Raw genomic sequence first — 24,984 nt, 5'->3', positions numbered from 1 at the left:
ATACTAAATTAACTTCTGAAGTATAATTTTTTATTGTTTTTATATTTTTCAATATATTTATTTTGTTCGTACAAAATAAAAAAATAATTTTTAACGATACAATAGTCTTCGTTAGGCTTAACATCGACGAAAATTCAACGCGAAGCGACACGCAACGGAGAAAAATGTCAAGATGGGATAAATTAATATATTTTTTCGTGCATAATCGGTTATCCGAAACACCGATCTTCCGAACACCACCAGTCCCCAATTGATTCGGAGAATCGACGCTCTACTGTAATTACAATTCATGTATGAACTAATAATACCACAAGCGTAATTGTAATTTTAACAGTACTTAAAGTGTCTGCAATCAAGTTAACATCAAATTACAAGTTGATAATGCGATCGTCACCTTCAAAACCAAATAAAAAGAAAGCCATACCAATTCCTGTCAAATTGCAAAAGCGCAAAGTGAAAAGAGAAAGCAAGGATGCAGCAAAGATACCACGAGTGACACCTAATAAACACTGACGTTTGAAATTACTTAAAATAGAAGAATTTCTTAGAAATCAACAAGAATACATCAATGAAAAATTTGAAGAAGTAATCTTCGAGTTCTTTCGAGATTACTGTATCCATTAGTCGTAGGTGAACTGAAAGAACTATTCGAGGGTAGTTTTGCCATAGTTTCGACACCACAAGGAGAAGAATATGTTCCGATTATGTCATTCGTCGACAAAACTAAGCTGCAACCTGATTGTTCGGTCTTACTCATCGATACGGATCGTTCAATCGTAGGAATTATTGAGGAAAACGTCGATTCCGTGCTTTCTAAAATGATAATAACTATGATCCCTTTTGAATCCTACGACGATATAGGCGGCTTGGAGAATCAAATCAGAGAAATCAAGAAGGTAGTCGAATTACCATTGACTCATCCGAAGTATTTAGACAGAATGGGCATAACTCCACCGAAAGGTGTCATTTTGTATGGACCATCGGAAACTGGAAAGACGTTATTAGCAAAAGCTGTTGCTAATCAAACATCGGCTACATTTCTATGAGTGGCGGGTTGTGAATTAATTCGGAAGCACTTAGGAGAAGGCGCAAAAATCGTTCGAAAACTGTTTCAACTGGCTCAAGAATATTCTCCCTCCATTGTGTTCATCGACGTGGTCAGAGTCGGTAGATTAACTGGTCTTTCAACTACCTATCTTCGCTCGTTGCTAAAATCAACTAGAGACAAATGTTACCATCAGGGGCACTACAATCACTACAAGAGCACTAGATCGAATCGCTGTGAGGACGAATCTTTTTTTTTTTATTGAAAGATATATAACCTTCGAGTTCATTTCATATTTTTTTTTATATCAATTTTATTATAAAAATGAAAAAGCTTTTATTTAAACCCAAAACCTTTTATTAAGTGTCATTTATTTATCCATAAAACCAGGTTTATGGATAAANATTATGTATAATAAATTTTAATAATAATAATTATTAAAATAAATAAACAAATTTAATAGCGCAAATAAATAATAATAGTAATTATTATTATTATTATTTGCGCTATTAAAATTTACTTTAAATAAGAAATTTTTCTGTTTTTTACTTTCAACTGGTGAAATAAATGATTGATTTCCGTTCGCGTGAAAATATGCAATCGACAGGTAACAAAAAAGTGCAAAAATCTGGAGGTCAAGTAGGACTTGCGATCAGCATTGTGCATCCTATCATCGATGTAACAAAACACTGATTTAATATAATATCCATTATTGAAAAATAAACATCCATGTTTGGGTTTGTTAATTTTTCACATACTTTGCTTTCTGCACAGTACATCAATTGGCAAAGCTTATAACTTGGATATAACAAACCTCCTCGAGATTTGATTAATGTAAATGTCTTCTCTGGTGCAGCATCTTCAGGTTTTGCTGTTAATATATTTTTGCATTCATCACAACCGAGTGATGGCAGTAGATGATAAACAATGTAACCTCCTAAATAATGTAAAATAAACTTAAATATTTCTGGTGCACAATAATCATGATCTAATAATTCACTATCACTAGTATCTCCATAGGACCGGCTTGGATTAGAAAGCAAATTTTGTAAATGTTCTTCCAGTTGTTCTTGAACTTCCTTAAATGGTTTTTTATGATTCTGAAGAAGATTTTTTTAAAGTAATAAGGGAAGATCCAGGATCAGTTTGAACTGATGCTCGTTTGGGAGGACGAATCAAACTGAGCACAGTCATCAGTCTGCACATGTATAAGAACTGTACTGTTGTGGGATGAGAATTGCTTCCACTTCCTTGTCTTATCATTCCTTATCTTATCAAAGAAACGCTAATTGAAAAGAAAACATAAGTTAAGAGTTTAATACAAGATTATATAATCATTACACTAAGTCAGTTTTAATTGATAAAAAAAATATCAGACAATTAATCTTAAAGTATTTATAAAGAAAGGTGGGCCACAGAGCTGTTAATATATGAATCACAGTGGGTCTCAAAAACCAGTTCAATCTTTAGTTAACATTTTTTAAATATAAAAATACTGAAAAAACGTATATTCTTCCAACTTTTCAGTCCGATCAACATGTAGTTAGAACGTTTTTTTATTTGACTTTACTTGGACTAGATGTCTTATCAAAAGCTTCCAGTCGAAAAATTTACCGGAAAACTCATTACTTCTAGATATTGCGTAATCGCGAGAAATAATTAAACCAAAAGTATTTTAGTTTTGCAGGTAATTTTACCACGGAATGTTTCTATCAAAACACTTATTCGTTTAAATAACGTCAATAAATATGTAAATTAGAGCTAAATTGGAGCTGAAAAACGACGAAAATAGCGATTATCTAACATTTGTTTACAGTTTTACCTTGATTTACGTAGNCATATTATATATAAAACATATTAAATAAACATATAAAAAAATATGTTTTTTATGTAATAAAAAACATATAAATATTTACCTTCGGTATTGTCTTTTCGGGATCTCTTCCTAGATGGTTCGTCATTTCTTGTGAGACATCGCGATGATCGTTTTTGAGGTACAGACTTACTAACGACAATTAGGGAAGATTGATGGATATGCATCTGACGTTAATGCCCAGCGATCTCGTGGAATTTCTACTTTCTCTCCATTTATAACATGGCAGTAGGTTTTTAAAATAAATCTACTCGCAAAATGTATGTCACAAACGTAACATTTACTTGTTAGCATCTTGTCGTCTCGTGATGTGCATCGCATCCACTACTCAATCTTATCACTAGGAACACGGAATAAAATGTCTCTTCTCGTTCGATGACTTATATCCTGCCTTGCATCCTGGCACAAAGCACGTTAGCATTTTTATGTAGCTAAAAAAACAATTATTATAGGTCGAAATCACTGACCTCAGTATATACGTAGCAAGAACAACGCTCTTCTGCCAACAGTGGTGCCAACTAGCGGCAAATATTGTCTCTAGCTAAGTTTGAACTATTATTCGAAAGACCAGTTAATCTATCGACTCTGACGAGGTCGATGCCATTGGAAGTAAGAGATTTGACGCATGCTATAGCGGAGAACGTGAGATTCAAAGAATTATGCTAGAACTACTGACTCAATTGGACGGTTTCGATCCTAGAGGAGACGTAAAAGTAGTGTTGGCAACCAACAGAATCGAGAGATTAGACCTGCATTAATAAGACCCGGAAGGATTGACAGAAAGATTGAATTCTTCTTACCCAGTCACAACGAGAAGCGTCTTATATTCCAAATACACACGGCTAGAATGAATTTGGCTGACGATTGCAATCTGGATGATATTTTATCTTTCGAAGACGATCTGACAGGAGCAGATATAAAGGCTCTTTGCACCTCGCGGCAGTACGAAATAGAAGAATAAAAGTATGTCGACAAGACTTCATAGAAGCAAAGAAGAATCTTGTGGAAAAAAAGAAAAGTATAACTGAGGGACTCTATTTATAATATTTTCTAATGCAAATAAGTAGAGCATCGATTATCCGACTCAATTGGGGACTGAGGTTTCTCAGATAACTGAAAAAACGGATAACCGAAAAATATGAAAAAATACATTAGATTAGTATATTAGTATATCGCTATTAACCTACTTCGCATTGATCGATGTTAAGCCTAACAAAAATTTTTTTAAAATAATAATTGTCGCTATTGTATCGTTAAAAATTAGAACATGAAGCCTCGTTTAAATACTGACTCCCTTTCATGGTCGAGCCTTGTTGCCAGCTAAAACACGTAAAAATACTATTAAAGTAGCCAAGATATAGCCAAATATTGTAGCGCCACATCACTAGCGGATATTTGAATTTGCCGACTAGAACTGTCGGTTAACCGATGTTACGGTTAATCGGTGGTCGGATAATCGATGCTTTACTGTAAATGCTATAATTTTCAAATTTGTAGATTAAAATCTAGATGTTCTTGCTTATAAATTAATATAACGAATAATTTAAATAGATGAATTTTAAAAATTTTATGAGATTTTTAAAATTCAAATTAAAGTTTAAAAATTATCCAAATTAAAAAAATTATATTGAATCATTTTCGTTTTTTAAACTTGGACAAGTTTACATTATTCTACAATATTGAGTGAACCATGACGTAGACTACATTGATATAAAACGTATAACCAAGCTAATCATTTCAATCAAAAGTTTTATTTTAGATGTACACGAAACATTTAACGATACCAACGTTATTAATACAGTATTTCAAGTTAGATCTTAGAATTCCGGTAGAATTTTAGTGTACTTTCCATTTTGAAAAAGACTAATTTGCGAGTTAGGACACGGTATAATATTAACCTAACTGGTGTCAGGTCCTGACTCTGAGAATCTTATAGATTTTTCAGATATAAAACGGTCATCCTGAATGTGAGGAGAGCTATACCGGAAACCCGCTTCTCATATTTTGCTTTGGAAAATTGCGATATAGGAACGTCAAGTAATTATTCCGACATTGAGAATTATTTCATTATGTGAGTCCACTAGTGGCAGAGTGGATAAAACAACTGAACACTGGTAGTTGGTCATGAGTTCGCGCCTTGCCAACGGGCAAACCACGTGGGGTTTTCCTCACGTTTGTAACACCTAATAGGGAGTTCCTGTAGAAAGTCCTCCCGGGGAATTATCCCTCCGATAACCAATGCGTCGCGTTACCGTAACCAAATAAGCTAAACCGATTTCAATTTTGGTATCGGTGACCAATGTCAATTTTCAAGAAAAATATTCAGGTTTTCAAACGTACATTTGTCGGTGCATTCGTTACACATCACAATTCCTTTAGGTTGCCGGTTAAGTTTATTGATTCTTTTCGCCGTTGCTTTAAAGTGTAAAATGCTTTGGAGAAATTACGATCAATGTGATCGTAATTCCTCCAAAGCAAAATTGTATATAGTGAAATAAATTTTGAGCGGAGCTCTTAATGAGTCAAAAAGTCTTTTGTCTATGATCGAAGTACAAAGCGACCGCACGACCACTAAACATGATTTTCTTGCAAATACAGTAGAGCCTCGATTATCCGACTCAATTGGGGACTGGGGTTGGTCGGATAATTGAAAAGTCGGATAACCGAAAAGTATGAAAAAATCCATTATTAGTGTAATATATTATTATATCCCATGTAATTAGTATATCGCTATTAACCTACTTCGCGTTGAATTTTTATCGATGTTAAGCCTAACAAAAATTTTTTTAAATAATAATCGTCGCTATTGTATCGTTAAAAATTAGAAAATTAAGCCTCGTTTAAATAATGCTCCCTTTCATGGTCGAATGAGTGTTGCCAGCTAAAACACGTAAAAATAATATTAAAGTAGCCAAGACAGCCAAATATTGTAGCGCCACATCACTAGTGGACATTTGAAATTTGCCAACTAGGACGGTCGGTTAATCGGTGGTCGGATAATCGAAGCTATACTGTATATACACATGGCAAGGCTGATATCGTGACGAAGCCGGAATTTTGAAATTCGATCTATGGGCTGAGATTTTGTGAACTCTGATCGATTTCAATTGATGCGCGAAGTATTATTTCAAACGCAAGAGTTTGGCTTACTGTCAGTTTCTAACTTTATACTTAAATTTCATACGAAATTTAAGGCTCAACGAATGAAATCTTATGTTAACACTTAAATGCATGAATTTTTAAATTTAAACTAAAAAATATTTTAAACTATATTAAAGCTATTATACATAAGCCCACGATTATTTTAACTGAGTAATTTATTTGCATAATTGAAAATTAAGGCAATACAAAGTTCGAATCCTTTTCTCTCTAAATCGTTTTCATTCCACAAACAGCGGGCGACTTGAAGTAAAACTTATAAAAATAACAAACACAATCAAAAAACTTCCATATATTAAAAATGATTTCGACTTTATCCCTGTTTGTGGTTCCTGGACTGAATGAAAAAGGACTAGAACTTTGTTTGTATTGCCTTAATTTTCAATTATGAAAATATATTTAAGCTATTAGATTATAGAAAAAATAATAAATCAGCAACAGGTTGCTCAACTTTCCCGGCATAATTAAAATTTTGGTGACGCAATGTTATTTCATATTTTAGTAGAAACTTTTTATATTTTTAACTATTATGCAAAAATGGAAAAAAGTTTAATATTAAGGATAGGAATGAGTTTTATAAAAAAAAAAAATTGTAAATGCTAATAATGAGTAAACTCGTCATTAAGTCCGACCCTACTGGAGATAAACACAACCCACATTACCTCCCCACCCCGTCGACCTTTAACCACCAAAATTTAATAGCATCAATCCCCCTTATAAACAAACCATGCTGAAAAATTTCAGAAATTTTCGACAAAAAGCACAGAAGCTATTAAATTTCAAAGAGGGTGAACAAAATTGTGCCTCTCAAACCTATCATTAAAATATGATTATTCTGTATTTTTGCTCCTCATATTGTTATTTAATTGTATCTTTTAATATAGAAGTTCATCATTTTTCAAAAGTTTATATCATATCCATTTTAATGGTAAAGTTTTAGGTCTATGTTAAATTCATTTTTGGAATTTTTTTAATGTAATATTTGGCAATATTTCTTATATTCAAGTGCAAAATTGAATGAATTAATAAAATCTGTTGTTAAAATAATACATTTTATTAATTTGAAAGTTACCATTGAATAAAAAAAACAGAGTTTCATTTATAGTACAGCAAAATCTTTAATTTCTCATGTCTCAATGGTATGGCATTAAAAATGCTCAAATGTAATAAATTTAAAAGAATCTTAAGAATATTTTCTTACAACTTTCTGAAAGAATATACAAATAGTTTCTCAAAATGATTCCTTTTAACTATATTAAAAATTTCTTCATTCTGACTTGGTTTCTTTTAAGTTTTTATAATTCCAGAACTCAATCTGCTATAAGTGTAATGTACAACACTTAAAGGAGCATTTTTAAATTCTAAAATTACAACTAATTTTGTTGTTAAAAAGAATTGTTTTTACAATGAATTAAGTTATATAAATATATATTTTATTTCATACAAAAAATTATTCCTTTACAAAACATACATACACAGTTTTCTTCAACTCAGTTTCCTGGAATTTATAGCTAAAAAGAAGCAGCAATAATTTAACTCAAAACATATTTTATTTCATTTAAAATAAAGTTTTGATTTAGTAATAAATATAACAATTTAACCTGGTTCTAGATATTTTTCCTAATTTTAAAAGTTCAATTTTTTTATGAACAAAACTTAAATTCTCAGAACTCTACTTATAAACTGAGAATGAATTTTGAATCTGAATAATTAAGAAAAAGAACTATTTTGAATAACAGATACAGTACTATTAAATAAATTTTTCTGAATTAAGAAAAACAATATAGTTTTCTCAAATTCCTAGTCATTTACTATTTCAAGAATTTCAAATATTGCTTATTACAACTGCATATGAATATGTACTTTCTCACCAAACCGGGTTGTATATATTTCATATAAACAATGATCTACAATTAACCAGTAATCGGCGTGAAATTCTTTAAAAATTGGCAAACGTTTTCGATTCCCCTCCTGGGATCTTCTTCAGGCTTATTTTTATTCCTTCCTATCTACGTATGCAACAAACCCAGGCATCACACCTATCTTCAATGAAGCGCCTGTTATCCGCACCACCCAACACCAGGGGAAACTAAGAACTTTGGAGGCAGTGGAAATCTTTAAAGCCGATCACAAATCCGTATGCATTAATTTCAAAGAAGAAATAAATCTCTCTGCAGCATGGCAATTTTTAATTGACGATAAATCACAATATATTTTATAAGATAAATTTATATGAGGTATTGCACACAACAAATCCCTATTAGTAGAAAATTATATTTGAAATAGCACGTGGATTCCTTCCACTGGCACATTTCAAATTTTTAAAAACATTTGAATTAAAGAATCCAGTTATAACGGAAGGTATAAAAATAAGCCTGATCCCAGGAGGGGAATCGAAAACGTTTGCCAATTTTTAAAGAATTTCACGCTGGTTACTGGTTAATTGTAGATCGTTGTTTATTTGATGCATATGAATATTTAAAAGATTCAAATTAACAGAAAAACTGATGCAGTTTTTAAAAAAAATGTGTGTAAAATCTTTCTACCAAATATCTTTATATTTAAGAATAAAAATCTTTTCATTGTATCTGAAAATTAAGATAATTAAGATTCAAGAACATTCTATAGCATTTAATGAAACTTCTCTTTAATGAATATTAATATTTAATATTTTTAAAATTTATAATCTTTTTAATATTTAATGAATATTAAAGAGAAGTTTCAATATAGAATGTTCTTGAATTTAAATGCTATAGAATGTTTTTGAATTGTAACTTGCAAAATTTTCAAAATTTAACTAAATTATTTGTTCATAAATAAAAAAGTCAATAAAATCCTTTTTTGATTTAATAAATTTTCAATCTAAGTTAAAAAATTAAACTTAAGTTCATATTAATTTCTGCTAAAATATACCTTGTATATAGCATACTTCTGCATCAGCATTTAATGATAACAAATAGTCCAACCATAAAATTTGTTTTGAAGATAGCTGATCTCCAGGTCCCTTCACTTCAACAAACTAAAAATAATTATTAAGAAAAATCTCACAATGGTAATCAAGCAGATATTTAAAAAAATCTATAAATATAATTATTTTCACTAAAATAATTGATATTATGCACTATACTAGCTGCAAGTACCCGCTTCGCTGGGTTTTTATTTGTTCGTACATTTATATGTAATATAGTTTTTTTTTATATATATAAAAGACCAGCATTGCTCGGGCAAAGAGTAACGATAGCGAAAATTAAGATAATTTCATTATAGCCAATCTTACCCATTTTCACAGAATTCAAGAATTAGGTCCCCCTTTTCCAGACTAATTAGAGAATTTTTACATGAGTCTAAAAATATGTTCGATTTCCCAAAAAAAAACGCAAAAAACTGCATCTGCATCTGTAAATCTTGCATGCTGCTTTCTCTTCCATTGTTAACACTTTCATTGTTACACATTTTCGATGTCAACTACTTTCAACCCCCATATCTCCCACACCCTTATAGCTATCGAGACGCAACCACCATGTGTGAGAGTACTACCACACACAAACACAATTCATGTGCGATGTGTAGTTTTGGCTGCAGAGTGAAATATAGGGACAAACCCATCCATTTATATATATATAGATGTAGCTTCAAGAAATAGACAGAATATGGTATATATAAAAACAATGTCTAGAAGCATGAGCATAAATTATATCATTGGCTGAAAAGATATTAACATATAATATGTGAGAACTTGATATTCACCCTTGAAGTGTAGAGCAGTATATCAGAATGGTTAAACAAAACTAAAGAAATAAATGTTTTTTTTATGTCAAATCAAAAATTGTTAGAAAAAATAGAAAATATTTTCTGGCACCAAAAGAGTAAAAAAGGAGTCGAATTTGGCACAAAGTAGCCATGTAGGCATCGCTGCATGCATTTCCCAATACTTTTTCACAAAACCACATCTGTTTAAAGGATTGGGCATCCTTACTATAAGAAGGAAATCTATTCTACTCAAAATATAACATTTATTACAGTATCACTTTTTATTGTTCACATTGAAAAGTTTAAAAAGCAATCATTGTTGGAAATAGGGTTATTTCTTAGGGGTTGTGAAGGTAATATACAGTTGGTTTAAGGAATTCTGTTAAAATTTTTGTTCACTTTATCTTGTAAAAATTAATGTTATGACAATGGCTTTTTGCTAAGACAATAAAATTCACTTTAGTGCAAGAATCTGCTTTATCGATCAGTGTTCATTTTAAGGAGAATCGACTATAGTTTCTAATTCTTCTGAAATTTTCAAATGATTACATTTCTTCATAAATAATACAATTCTTTATTTTTTTTATAAATAATTGAATTATAATAATTTTATTGAAGTATCTAATTAAATTATATGAAAAGCTGGCAAAAGCTCTTGTTCAGCTTTTCCAGCATTTGAACAAGTTATAGGAACCACAAAGTCCTATAATTTTCAATTATCTATATATGTAATCGAAACAAGTTGATAATAATAAGCACAGAGCCCAAACGGTTAGGAGTTAAAAGTTGAAATTTGGTAGACAGTTAGGGTACATCACGAGAACACACACTAAGAAGGGATTTTTTAAAATTCCTCCCACAGGGGAGAGGGACAGAATTAAGGCTTCAACAATGAAAGTGACAATAATGGAAGTGTTAAGAGAAAGTGGCGTGCAAGATTAACAGGCGCAGATGCGTTTTTTTTGGGGGGGGAAATCAAACACATTTTTAGACCCATCTAAAAGTTCTCTAATTAGTCTAGAAAAGGGGGACTAATTCTTGCATTCTGTGAAAACGGGAAAGATTGGCTGTAATGTAATAACCTTAATCTTCGCTATCATTACTTTTTGTCCAAGCAACACTGGGCTTATCTGCTAGTACTGATATAAAACATAAATAGAAATTTATTGAATTAAGATAAATTTTGCTATTTAAAAAATATTCAAGTTTAAAAAACACTAAGATACAATTCAGAGTTAAAATTGTGTGACATCATTTATGAGATTTTATTAAAAATAATTAAAATTACAGTAGATCATCGATTATCTGACCCCCGATTAACCGTTACCTCGATTAACCGACCGCGTTCTAGTCAGCAAATTCAAATGTCCGCTAGTGATGTGGTGCTACAATATTTGGCTATGTCTTGGCTACTTTAATATTATTTTTGTTAAATTTTTGCGTGTTTAAGCTGGCAACACTGGCTCGACCATGAATAGGAGGCCAGTATTTAAACGAGGCTTAATTTTTTAATTATGAGTGGTTGTTTGTTTTGTAAGCAATAAAATAATTTTTAAGGATACAATAGCAACGATTATTATTTTAAAAAAATTTGTTAGGTTTAACATCAATGAAAATTCAACGCGAAGTAGGTTAATAGCAATATACTAATATACTAATTACATGGGATANAGGTTTTTACAGAATGTAACAAATGATTTATATTCTTAAAAAATGCAAAAAATTTTAGATTCTTTAGTTCAATCCGTTTACATACCGTTACGTTAACTACGAAATTAAAAAAAATTTAAATTGCACATAAAATATGCAAAATATGATTGAAATAGAAACATTTATTAAGTATCCTGGACATTGTTATGAAAAATGACAGATGTACAGTAAAACGTTCGGCAAAGGTTTTTATTTAGAAAATACCGACCAATTTCCTAGTATTATTCCTAATGATGCAATATATCCGGAATTTCTTGATAATTTAGTCTACGTATTACATTTTTGGGAAGAATGGGTTAAGGTATTGGAATACCATTCATTTTGTTCCTAAGTAATTAACATTTCTAAAAAATTCACCAATGAATTGTATAACTTTCCTGGCGAAAAATATCTGTGTGAAAACAAGAATCTACGTTAACACAAAGTTAAAATTGTGTTAACGTACTGTTACCAACTGTTACGAGATTTTATTCAAAATAACTTCTATGTTATTACTTATTATAAAAAGGCAAAAGGTTTAATTTTTGGAGTAAATGTGTATTTTAAAAAATATAAATGCCAATAATGAGTAAAATTTTCATAAGTCTAACCCACTTGAGATATGACAAATTCCCCCTTCTATCTTCTCATTCCTTTGACCTTAAACCACCAGAATTTAATACCATCAATGTCCCATACATAGAAACAATCCTGCCAAGCTTCAAAATTTTTGGTTCATCTAGTCCCGAGATTTAATGCAAAACAAATTTTGTAGGAAGTTTGTTTTACATTTTTGGACTCCTGGAGTGTCAAAACATCAAATGCAAAATAAAGGGGTAGTCAAAATTTGACCATACTTTTCCTATATTTACACATCACTCAATAAGTCTCTGGCTGACACATATATGGCGACACTATTGACAGACTCATATGATTTCTGGATAGTACTAACTTTCAAACGATACACGTCAAAATTTCATGACATTCTGATAATTAGTTTACAGGTTACAGTGGTTTTAGTAACCCCAGTTTTGTAATTTTCAAAACAAGAGATAAAAAAGAATTTCATGTGTGTCATTGTTTTTTGATGGGGAAAAATACTGTTAAAGCCAAACAGTGGCTTGATAAGCTTTATGGAGACTCTGCACCAGGGAAATCAACTATTATTGACTGGTATGCTGAATTTAATTGCAGTTGTACAAACACCGATGATGCTGAATGCTCTGGTTGCCCAAAATCAGCATTATCGGAAAACATAATAAGAAGTCTACAAAATAGTTTTGAAAGACCATAAAGTGAAGTTCCGTGAGATAGATGTTACCATAAAGATATCAGAAGGTAGTGTGTTTACAATTTTACACGAAAATTTGAGCATGTGTAAGTTGCTTTCGAAGTGAGTGCCGTGTTTGCTCACACCAGACCAAAAACAATTATGCATTGATGATTCAGAGTACTGTTTGAAGCTGTTCAAGCAAGATAGAAAGGATTTCTTGCATAGGTATGTGACAATGGATGAAATATGAATCCATTACTACACACCTGAATGTGAGATCCGGAATTTTTGTGACGGAAATCCCGCTCTTTTATTAACAAAAATGTTAATTAATTAAACTTTCGTTTATGTAACGCCCTAGAAGAAAAAACGATCTTGCCCGGGATTGTGCAAACTTTCCAGTCATAACTAGCAACATCCATTGTTCTTTGCAGAACTAGCATCTCATCTTGCAAGAAGGTTTACAGTTAGCATCTAAATGTCGTCATTTGTTTTAGATCCCAGGAACAAGGAACACCTATAACCTTTAACTCATGAACATCCGATCACGTGGTGGAAATTTCCCACAAAAACCTATAAAAGGCCGTTCTTACCCCCTCTCTGGGGAGTATATTACTGAATGCTGGACCGACGACATCGCACTGATTTTCCGAACCCGCCGAATTCTGATCTCCGATGAACCTCGAATAAAATCATCGCAAAAGTCGCGAACTTTTTAAATTTGTGCTCCTGTGGATAATAGATTTGATCATTAAGCGCCTCCCCGGATTAAACCGATCAAGGACTCCATAACGAGGTATGAACGCGGGAAACTCTCTCTAGAGCATATTAGGTGGTATAGAAATGAACTTTGTGTAGTCTTTGTCATTTTGCTTATTTTTAATAAATTGTTATTTTATTTCTTAAAAATATGGTAGACTCCTTTACTTGATCACATCCTTCACCTTATCGTCGACCCCAAATTCTCTCCATCCACTCGCCTGACCTTTGAGAGTCAATTAGACGTCCTGACAAGTGAACGGGGGAGCCTTACGCCCCCGTATTCACATGAATCAAAAAGATCGTCAGCTGAGTGGACAGCAGCCTGTGAAAGTCGTCCAAAGCAACCAAAAACTCAAAAGTCAGCTGGCAAGGTTGTGGCATCTGTAATTTGGGATGCATATGGTATTTTGTTCATCGACTATCTTGAGAAAGGTAAAACTATCAATAGTGAATATTACATGGCACTATTGGGTCAATTGAGTGTAGAAATCAAGAAAAAAGTGCTGTTTCACCAAGACAATGCCTCTTGTCACAAGTCAATGAAAATGATGGTTAAATTGAATGAACTATGCTTCGAATTGCTTCCTCACCCACCATACTCTCCAGATCTGGCTCTCAGTGACTACTGGCTTTTTGCAGACATCAAAAAGATGCTCCAGGGAAAGAAATTTGGCTCAAATGAAGAAGTGATTGCTGAAACTGAGGCCTATTTTGAGAGCAAAGACAAACTGTTCTGCAAAAAAGGCATCAAAAAGTTAAAGGAGCATTGGAATAAATGTATCACTCTTGAAAGAGAGTATGTTGATGAATAAAGTCAAATTTAAAAAAAAAAAACTGTTTTTCTTAGTTAGACCAGAGACTTATTGAGTGATGTGTTATATTCTGTAAAACCAGGATAGTAGTAATAAAAAGTAAAAATTAAGTGAGTGAATCAAGTTCCAAAATTAACTGTTCTGTTAAATTTTTAAGTTATTTTTAATTTTTGTTTTTTGAATTTAATTTTTTTTTTTTTTTAAATGAGACAGAATCCCATGTTATTACTATATATTATTTAATATATTGTACTTAATAATATATTCAGAAATATGCATTTACCTTGATTTGTAATTCATCTTGATTCCAAACAACAAGATCAGGTGCTCCACTTCGACAGTGTCGAAAATTCTCAGCTAATCGTTTACATATTCCAACTAGAAGATTATTACCAAGACATCTAATCAGACTCTAAAAAAATAAAAAAATAATTCCCATTATCCATAATTGCATATTATTATATATATATATATTTTTTTTTTTGCATAAAACTAAGAACATTAATAACATACTTCTACTTGCTCCCAGTCAATAAATTTATCCCACTGGATTAGACACATTTTATCTTTATGCTTATGCCAGTTAATTCTTCCAAATTCTATTACTTCCTAAAATATATCCATAAAAAATGGGTCAAATCAAACTGTTATTTAGTAAAATTTAATAATTACCATATTTATTCTAATAGCACAGCTCCAAGATAAAAAAAGTTATAGACAATGCACTGCCTATTGGAGGAAGATAAGGCTCTTTTAAACTGAAACTGCACAGTCTATTTAGCATTGTCACTCTTATCATATGTTGATATGTTACATTGTTATTGAAGTAAAAATAAAGTGAAAAAGTTAGTGAATGTATTCCCATTAATAATCAGTCTAGAACAATAATTGCACCCAATTCTCAAAGAAGAGAAATAATAGTTGCCTTCTAACAGTAAGTATCTACAATAGGAATAGTATAATAGTAAGGGCTAACAGTAATATTAAGTAATGGTAAATGCTTTCTAGTAAGCAGCACAACTACAATATGAAAAAAGTTAGACTATATAAAAATAGGATATTTATTAACTTTTTAATTAATAATAATTATTATTTTTTTGATGAAATAACAAAAAATTTAATAACAAAATTTCTCTTTCAAAATAAAATTTATATATAATCATTATAAAATATTTTCATTATTTTTCAACTTATTTTACATTTTAATTTTTAATGATGTTATATAATTTTGAAATTATATTATTTTAGTTCATCAACTTTATATAATGATATTTTCATTGAACAATAATCATAGTAAAAAGATAACTTATGGTAAATAATTTGCAATGGAATTCTGTCATTTGCAAAATACTTTTATGATAATAAAATTTAAAAAACAATTAGCTAACTTTTTAGTTCTTAATGAAGAAAAAATTTTTGATTTTACAGTTGCTACAATTTCATGTGAATTAATGAGATCATTTTTTTCAATGAAAATATGAAGGTCATTCTAAAAGAAAAGAACATTTTGATCTGACAAGCCACGCAGTTCTCCCACTGACCCCACCGCTGCGTCATGGACCTTCCCATTTTTTCACACCATTCTGACACTAACAGCAAGACGCAACAATTGTTTACTGTTTATAGCAAGACTTTGAAATGTGTGGTAAAATTAAAGATCCCACTAAGTGTGAGGTTCATAGTGTAATACGCTTTTTGAATGCAAAAAAGTCCGCCCTATTGAAATTTACAGATAGATAACTGAGGTTTATGGTAATGTGATGAATAAAGCTTCAGTTTAAAACAAACAGCGGAGATTGTCGTCCAGAGGCATTGTGCTTCTTCAGGATAATGCACATGCATATGTTGCTGCATCGATGAAGAACTTGCTTCAGCAGTTTAAGTGGGAAGTTTTTGAACATCCTCCTTATAGTTCAGACTTGGCTCCAAGTGATTACCATATTTTCCCAAAATTGAAGGATTTTTTTGGCTGGGAATCACTATGGAAGTGACAATGAACTGAAAGAGGCCGTTAATGACTGGTTCAAGGACTTGGCAGTAACTGAGTGTGCAGTAGGCATAGAAAAGCTGGTGATATGCTATGACAAATGTTTAAATTTGTATGGCGACTATGTAAAAAAATAGCTAAGGTATCATAAGTATTGTAAAATAAGTTTTGCTTCATTATCTTAAATAAAAATATCTAGAGAAACAAACATTCTTTACTTTTAGAATGACCTTCGTAATTATGCTCTCTAGGAACAAGATTAATATAGCTATCAAAAAGAACATTTTTGAAGAAAAATCTTAAAAATTTGACATAGTTTTAAAAGTAAACATTTTAAAGTATTTTATGAGTATTTTGTTAAGATACTGATTTTGATTATTATTCTTCACTGGAAGGGTTTAAATCATTTAAACTTCGATTACAATTGTTTATAACTTCAAATTCAAGTTGTATTATTGCTTTTAATCATTTATCTGGAAATAATACACATTTTTTTAGTTTTGAAATATCAAATTTCTGTAAAAAAATGCTTTTTAATCTGTCATTGTTATTCAATTTTCATATAAGAAATATTTCAAAACTAATTACTATTAAAACTAATTTCTCTGCGATAAAATATTTCACATTTTATTGCAGAGAAAAAACAAATGATTGCTTTAAGAGATAAATTTATTTTAACATAAAATTTAAATTTTGAATTTGTGGAGAAATCTTCAAATAAATTTCTGAACATCAAATTTTTTTATAAATAAATTTAAAACATGATGAAATTGTTTTTACAATATTGTTGTATTACATAATAATTATTTTATTGATATGTCAATGTACCTTTTACATAAAGTCAAAGACAATACAAAAAACTTATACACTTGTATAATGTATTACACAAATAAATCACATTAGAGAAAAATTAAACAAAACTTAGCATTAAATATATTAAATATAATAAATTTGTGAACGTAACACATGCATTAAAGAAGTGGCCCTTCATACTTTTCACATATATTCAGCAGTAACAACAAGGGAAATTGTTTAAATTATTACATTTTCTCCATTTAAGATTATTAAAACTTTATTTTGATGAAGATACATGACTAGTGACTTAATTTTAAAGTTTAAATCCAAGTATAAGAAAGTTTATGTACACAAAGGAAAAGTAACTAGATAATTTCTTTGAAATGTAATTGACACCTCTAGTCCATAAAATATCATTTAGTACCAGCAGTATATCTTGGAGAAAGAATTCTGTCAACTGGCATAGTTGAGAGGAAAACTCAAAAGAGTAATCATAAATTCTGTACAATCTATTTTAACAACAATAACTGTGAAGAGATCATAGATTTATTTTAATAACAATCAACTTTCTATATACCAATCTCATCAATGTAACTTTCAGAGAGATTGAGATGATGAATCCAAAAACACAATAAATTTACAGAAAAACCAAATAAAAGAGAGTCTGCCAAGTTCAACTCTATTTTGAGGTCCAGAAACACAATGATTTAATTGAAGTTTTAGACTATTTACAAAAAATTAAAATTTTTCGAGTCTATCTTTTAAATCCTTTTTACACCACCACAGAAGTAACAGTTTTAAATTTGCTTTGAAGAAAAAACTTCTTTTTACCTTGTTTTTAGAAGTGTTTTCTTCATTAAGAAGTTTTTCTTCAAAGCAAATTTAAAACTGTTACTTCTGTGGTGGTGTAAAAAGGATTTAAAAGATAGACTCGAAAAATTTTAATTTTTTGTAAATAGTCTAAAACTTCAATTAAGAAGAAAAGAATATATCCTGAGTTATCACAAAATTGTAACAATGATTTAAATAAAATATGCATTAAAAAATCTATAACTGTACTTTTTCCAAATTATCCAGCAAAGTTATTCCTGTTCCCTAGACAGGAAATAAATAACCAAAACTTGTGCATCAAAATGATGATGATAGCTATTGATAGAAAAACCTTTCATTATTATTATTAGTAATTAGATTATTAGTAAATTAATCACATTTGAAATATTTGATCTTGTCACAATGCTAACTTTGTCCAAATGAAGAAAAATGAACCTTCAGATGTAAAATAAATTCCTAGGTATTTATAATGTGATACTGCATTACCTTGCCAAATTATCAGACCTATTGACTAACATCATACTTTTTGTACTATTTATTTTCCTCAATCCAGTCTCACCATTAACCAAAATAACAGGTCTATAAATAATTCGTTGAAGAGAGTCTACCACCTTTTTAAAATCACATTGAGACAAACTTCTTTCCAAGATTGTGGAAAAGTTGCATTAGATCAAAATGGCACTAAGGGGCTTATACTGTTATGTTATAAACAAGTTTTCTTTAAAATTAAAAATTTATACTTACTTCAATAGATAATTGTTTTAATTTTTCTAAGTGTTTTTCAATTTCTAATTTTCTACTTTGAAAAAAAGCATCCGAATTTAAATCTAGTGGATGTGTTTGATGAGGACAAATAAATGCATCTGGAATATCATGTTCATAAATCTCAGTCCAAAAATATAAGCAAAACAGACTGACAAATGTTGGACCTTCTCCATGGATACCTAGAAATGAAATTTAATTAACAGAATTATAAAAAAATTTATTTCACAATAAAGTCATCATATAACAATTCCAACTATTTTAAATTAATCTCATACCCTGTGTATATCCTTGATTACGATAATATTCAAGAGCTAAGTCTTCAACTGAAAGTACTGCCATATCCCCTTCACTAAGAGAATCAGATGAGGTAGAAGAAATAAACAAATGCTTTCTTCCAGGTATCATCCGTGGTAATAAGCGACCTTTTATAACAAGCTATAAAAATTTAATTAAATGCAATTTAGTACATAAATAAATAAATATGCAAATTTATGTAAAATTAATTTTTACCTTTGGAATCTCTCTTATATTCATTTCATGATAATTATTTAGCAAACAATTATGTTTTTTGGGTAGAGTATCATTCAAACGTTTAGCTCTGTTATATAAATTCAAACGATGACCATATTTCACAAATTCATCATTTAGACCTTTTTCTATTACAGAAATACTCTATTGAAATTGAAAATAATTATGATCATTAATTTAGTTTAGATGATATATTAACGATTATAAATATTATTCAAAAAATTAACCTATTTAATATAATTATATTTCTAGTATGTGGTTAAAAATTTCTTATCAATTATTAATCCTTTAAGTTACAAACTTTTATAAAATAAAAAAGGTCTAAAATTCTCAATACAGTAGAGCCTCGAAAACTCGGCCTAATGTGGACCGAAGGGTGGCCGAGTTTGTGAAAATGCTGGGTTATCGGGAATGGGGTTAAAAAAGGATAAGTATGCGAATGCTTTTTCATGAGGAAGGAAATATCGTTATGTCTTCTTATCTTTAGTATGTGGTTAAAAATTTCTTATCAATTATTAATCCTTTAAGTTACAAACTTTTATAAAATAAAAAAGGTCTAAAATTCTCAATACAGTAGAGCCTCGAAAACTCGGCCTAATGTGTACCGAAGGCTGGCCGAGTTTGTGAAAATGCCGGGTTATCGGGAATGGGGTTAAAAAAGGATAAGTATGCGTGTTTCCTCAGAAAATATTGTACTGTACTTGTATGTATTGTTTCCTTGAGAATACAACAGAGAATAAATTGCCCAAACAAAGGAAAAGTACGTCCTTTATGAAGGCATAGAGCTTTTACTACATGAAAATGAAAATTAATGAATACATAGTGTACAGTAATTTACCTGATAAGATAGACCTCAGAAAAATACATTATGAGGCATAAAGCCGTCTATAATGAAAATGAATTATCTAAGGGTATTTTTGCCCTGCCAGGGTGTGACCGAGTTATCCGGAGTGCCGGGTTATCGAGTGCCGAGTTTTCGAGGCTCTACTGTATAAGCTTCTGATCTGTATTATCAATTAATTTGCAATAAATAACAACGAACCTCATTGGCTTTTCCATTATAATTACAGATACATCATGCACCTTTTTGATTTTTTATTCAATCAATGTAAAATTTTCCAGAATGTATTTCAACCTGTTCAAAAGGCCCACTCCAGCCAGGTAACTTATATATTTGACATTATGGTACAATATTTTTACGAATATTGTATTTTTTTACTTTGTCAGATTCTTTCATAGATGTTTATTTATAACATCATAATGTCAAATGTATTTTTAACTTACCTGGCTGAGGAGGGTCTTTTGAACAGGCCAAAATGCATTCTGGAAAATTTTGCTTTGATTGAATAAAAAATCGAAAAGGTGTGTAATACATATGTGAGATAAGCAGTGGGCCACAGGTAAATTCCCAAATGACCACTTACTCTGCACAGGCTGGTAAAATCCAATCTCGGGGTCGTTGGATGGCTAAGGGGTAAATCGAGTGGGGAGTGCGTCGGTAAGTCAGCAGGCATCCTTAATTGACAGGAGACAGGTTAACAAAATAACAAAGCATTTATTGAATCAACAAATCTAAACTCTAAAAGAGGCGAACTTACTACTAAGGTTAAATGCGGTTATATTAAAATATTTACAGAAAGTGGCGACGAATTTCGTAGCTATGTTGCTGACCAAATTTCTAGTTTGAGAGAGAGCGCTTTTACAAATTCTAACCCCTAAATACCTCTCGGTGGAAGGGAGCGTTGGAGAACGTCGTCTGTATGGAAAGGTGTGGTGTCTTCTGTGTCTTCTATTTGATGTCCTCTCTCTGTAGCTGGATCAAGTCCGCTGTATGGAGGTTTGGGAGTCGAGGTGGGCACTATCACAAAGTATAACTTCCTATGACGAATCGCCCTGAGCTTCCGGAGATTCAAGCTTTTATATCATTGGCGTGGGAAAACTGTCACGTGATTGACTTTTGTTGACGATGACGGTGCATTCTTCACACCTAACTGTAAACTTCCTCAGCTAGTCGTTATACAATCGGTGAAATCCGATCTAGTTCAAATTCTTCAGGCTTTTTCCAAAGACAATTAACAGAAAATTTAGATTTTTAAGAAGCCCAAAAAAATCCGCGAGCTCACACATATGTAATTATAACAGAAAAGCCAATGAAGTTTATCTAAAATTTTCTATATAAGCTGTATAGTGGGCTCTCATTAATCCAAACTCAGGTTAGTTAATCTGAACAAATTTTATGCATTTTCCAAAAAATGTTCCAGACAAAAACAAAAAGAATTCATATCTTGCTTGCTTCTTAAAAATGTGACTAATTTATAAAATTAATATATACTCTACATTTTAACAAACATATATACTAAATATAGCATAAAATTTTTTAAAAGCATATGTATTTGTCTTTAGTTCTATTTGACATTCTTTTCTTTTTACATATTAATATAACCCTATTTATCTGAACCACCATGTAATTAGTTCAAATTATACTCTGTGCAGGATAAAGAAAGTCCCCACAGTAAAATATAGTACCAAACGATGATGAGAATTATTATTACATTTTCCATGTTGCATTTGTACAAATATTATTTTGTTCATTATTATACAGTTGACAGCAAAAGTAAATCTTCACCTCTTGCTGATTGGCATTATGATGATGTCATGGAATCAAATTTGAGGTAATGCATAACCCAAACTAGTTCAATCAAATATTAATGTTAACTTCTCAAAGACATTTCTCTTGATCTACTGCATCTTGATGCATTCTCTTGATCTACTTTTTTGCATTTTAAATTATGTTCTTCTTGCCATTGACATATCCAATTTGAAACAGTTTTATGATGGATATCAAATTTACAAGGTATTATTCTCATAGAAATGATTAATTTCAAAAATCCTATAATTTATCCTTTGATATCATTTGTTAATTTGTAATTATTAAAATTTCTCAGCATTATGGAGGGAAATAATGCATTCAAACCAAAATAATTAATTTTAATATAAAGATGGAAAATCTAATTAGCACACAACTTCTACTGTCACAGTTCAAAATAAAATTGGTTTTTTCACACTCAATTTTAATATGTTCTTCATACAGAAGAAATGCAACCAAATATCATCAAATTTCAAATTCTTCCACATTCCTTCTTGCAGATGATATTTCTTCTTTTCTTTTCTATGCATGTCTAATTCTACAGCTTCCATGTGCAAATGAAGATCATCTGATTGATTGTCGTTATAACAGAAAAAAATTTAAACAAAAATACATACAGAATTGTACTGTACATATTATTGAGTTCATTGTAGCCAAATAATTATTTATTTAAGATAAATTGGTTTGAGAAATTTATTAAAATTTGGAATGAACAAAGTTACTTGAAGCATATTTCCAAGTTAATGTTGATATTTGATTGACCTAGTCTGGGTTATGAATTACATCAGGGCTTCTTAAACTGTGGGTCTCTTAGCGAAATCTTGGGGTTGCGAGATTTTAATGCAAAATATTGAAAATAATTTGTGAGATTTTGAAAATGGCATGCTTTGTGTCATAGGTTTCGTGAGTTGTGCTTCATGTCACTTCTGGTGCAGTGAGACAACGATTCAGCAACACTGATTGTAGTGTGAACTAGTGTAGTGTTGTCGCTTTTCAGTGTATTCAGTTGTCTCTGTTTCATTGTAACACAAGAGTGAAATGTGGTAGTACACCATTATTGTTTTTGCAAATTTGTATATATCTTTATTTTATATATTTTTTTTGGGTCATGAAAAAAATCACAATCATAAACGAGATCGTGAATAAAAAAAGTTTAAGAAGCCCTGCATTACATCAAATTTGAACCCATAATGTCATCTTCATGCAGATCTGTGTGAGGTAGTAATTTTCTTTAGCTGTCAACTGTACATGGTACATTGATACCATTCAATGGTTTTCAATAATACTTGCCATTCACAGTGTGAGCAGCAAGTGATCAAAGTCTCCAGCTTGACCTCCTCAGATTTCAATGAAATTTAGCACAGAGGTAGCTAAGGACCTTAAACAAAACCATGCAAAACATTAGCCCCCATATGTTGCATGGTTCCTGAGATATAGGCCCAAATGTGAAGATACCTTATGTCACCTCTACATGCTCAGTGATTAAACAGCCAACTTTGTTCTCCAATGGTTCATTGACTAAAAGCAATTAAAGCATGTTAGCATAAGACAGTTTCAAGTGAAAAATTCAGATATTCTAACAAAAACTTCTAATAAAAAGTACTCTAGTCACAAATCTTCATCAAAGTTTCAGTAAAATTCATTCTCATAAAACAAAGCATCATTTCAATTGCTTGTTACTCAGGAAGAAAACAATCTTTTATAGCCAAACTTTGGGTTTTTAAATTGTATAAGAGGGTAATTATTTGAATAAAATTTCAAGCTTATAGCTGTCATAGTTTTAGAAATATGCCCACTGAAAAGTACAAAAAAAAAAAACAGACTCAATTTTTATCAACATTCAGAGGCAAATATCGCCATGTGGGGTATTTTAAACTTTTTCTTTTATGCTTCATTAGAAAGAGCATCTTTCCTTCTATCAAAATATATAATTTTAATTTTCTGCCCAACTGTGCTAATGGCAAAAATATGGCAATGTCTGATGATGATGTTTAAGGATAAATGTTTTTGATGTGAATAAAACTTGAATACTATGTAATGTAACTTAGCCTGTTAGCTCACTATCTGGTTGTCATTAAGTATTCAATTAAAAGATCCTTGAATGTGCATGTTTGCTGAGCTATGCTCATCCAATATTAAGCAAAAACATTTACAAGAATTTTGGTTAATTTTTTAAAAAGTTTGATTTTTAGAATAACTATGTTTTGTTTCATTTTAGGTTATTAGAAATAGCTTCTTTATCATATAGCTTCTTTAGCTTAATGCTTGTACTGAATATTATAGAGGAAGAATGCAACATTTAAATTAGTTATGATTCATACTGTCACAATGGTCTGGAGCTTATGCTTTAAGGACTTGCTTGTATCCATGAGTTGAGAGCTAAGCTGTCAATAGTTATACTATTTAAGGAATTCCCATGGTGGAAAGGTGTTAGAGGAGTTATCCCCTTTGTGCCCACGCTCGAGCCTGACTCAAGCAGGTTCCATAGCGTTACAAACAAACGAATTTTTAGACCTTCTAGGAAAAATAAACATTTTTTTTTTTTTTTTCAGATGAAAAATCGACACACCTGAACCAATTACGGTGTGATCATGCAAAAGATCGGAAAACAAACATTTTCAAACCCCTTCTGGGTTCTGCTTCAGGTTCTAATCAGCTTCTAAAGACGTTCGATGTCCGTTATAAGTAGAAATTCGATCGTTCATGTCGTTTAAAGCTTGAAATTTAAGTTGTAGGTTCGAATGGATTCACGTAATCCAAGTCGCGCATGCGCGATTGGTTACCCGTCATAGTTTGATGGGCGAATTAGAGCGTGTTGTGAATTAACTCCTGCCAGGCCATCGATAACAGCATCTCCTCTTTAAAATTTATGCACGTGTTGTTGGTGGAGGATATAAATATGTGCATAGCCTCTAGCCATTTGAGGTGTTCGATAGGAGGCGAATCATGGAGGAGAATGGCCTGGGAGAAGTTCGCTACTATATCCGGATCAGTTACATACGTAGCGAGGGCCGTGGAAGTTCTTCCGTGCCGAATATCGGCTAGATGCTCTTGTATTCTGACTCCCA

The 24,984-nt window shown here is 31.1% G+C and overlaps 1 protein-coding gene and 1 pseudogene across 1 annotated transcript in view; one reads left to right on the top strand and one right to left on the bottom strand.

The window, feature by feature from the left end:
- Positions 1–381: 381 nt before the first annotated feature.
- Positions 382–3,911, top strand: LOC111631684 (annotated as a pseudogene).
- Positions 3,912–7,110: 3,199 nt separating this feature from the next.
- The window catches only part of LOC111631702 (fanconi-associated nuclease 1-like), a 27,124-nt gene continuing 9,250 nt past the window's right edge, over positions 7,111–24,984 (bottom strand). Inside the window, exons 7-13 of the mRNA XM_023376008.1 lie at positions 19,252–19,413; positions 19,017–19,176; positions 18,721–18,920; positions 14,877–14,972; positions 14,647–14,775; positions 8,991–9,096; positions 7,111–7,588 (exon numbers count right to left, since the gene is read on the bottom strand). Coding sequence (XP_023231776.1) covers positions 7,563–7,588; positions 8,991–9,096; positions 14,647–14,775; positions 14,877–14,972; positions 18,721–18,920; positions 19,017–19,176; positions 19,252–19,413 — 879 coding nt within the window. The 3' untranslated portion in view covers positions 7,111–7,562. The remainder of the gene's footprint in view (positions 7,589–8,990; positions 9,097–14,646; positions 14,776–14,876; positions 14,973–18,720; positions 18,921–19,016; positions 19,177–19,251; positions 19,414–24,984) is intronic.

This window comes from Centruroides sculpturatus, unplaced genomic scaffold (assembly GCF_000671375.1).
Source record: "Centruroides sculpturatus isolate CEXI.00-Female unplaced genomic scaffold, Cexi_2.0 scaffold515, whole genome shotgun sequence".
Taxonomy (NCBI): Eukaryota; Metazoa; Arthropoda; class Arachnida; order Scorpiones; family Buthidae; genus Centruroides; species Centruroides sculpturatus.
The sequence above is the reverse complement of the archived record's forward strand: the minus strand, read 5'-3'. Positions and strand labels throughout refer to the sequence as shown.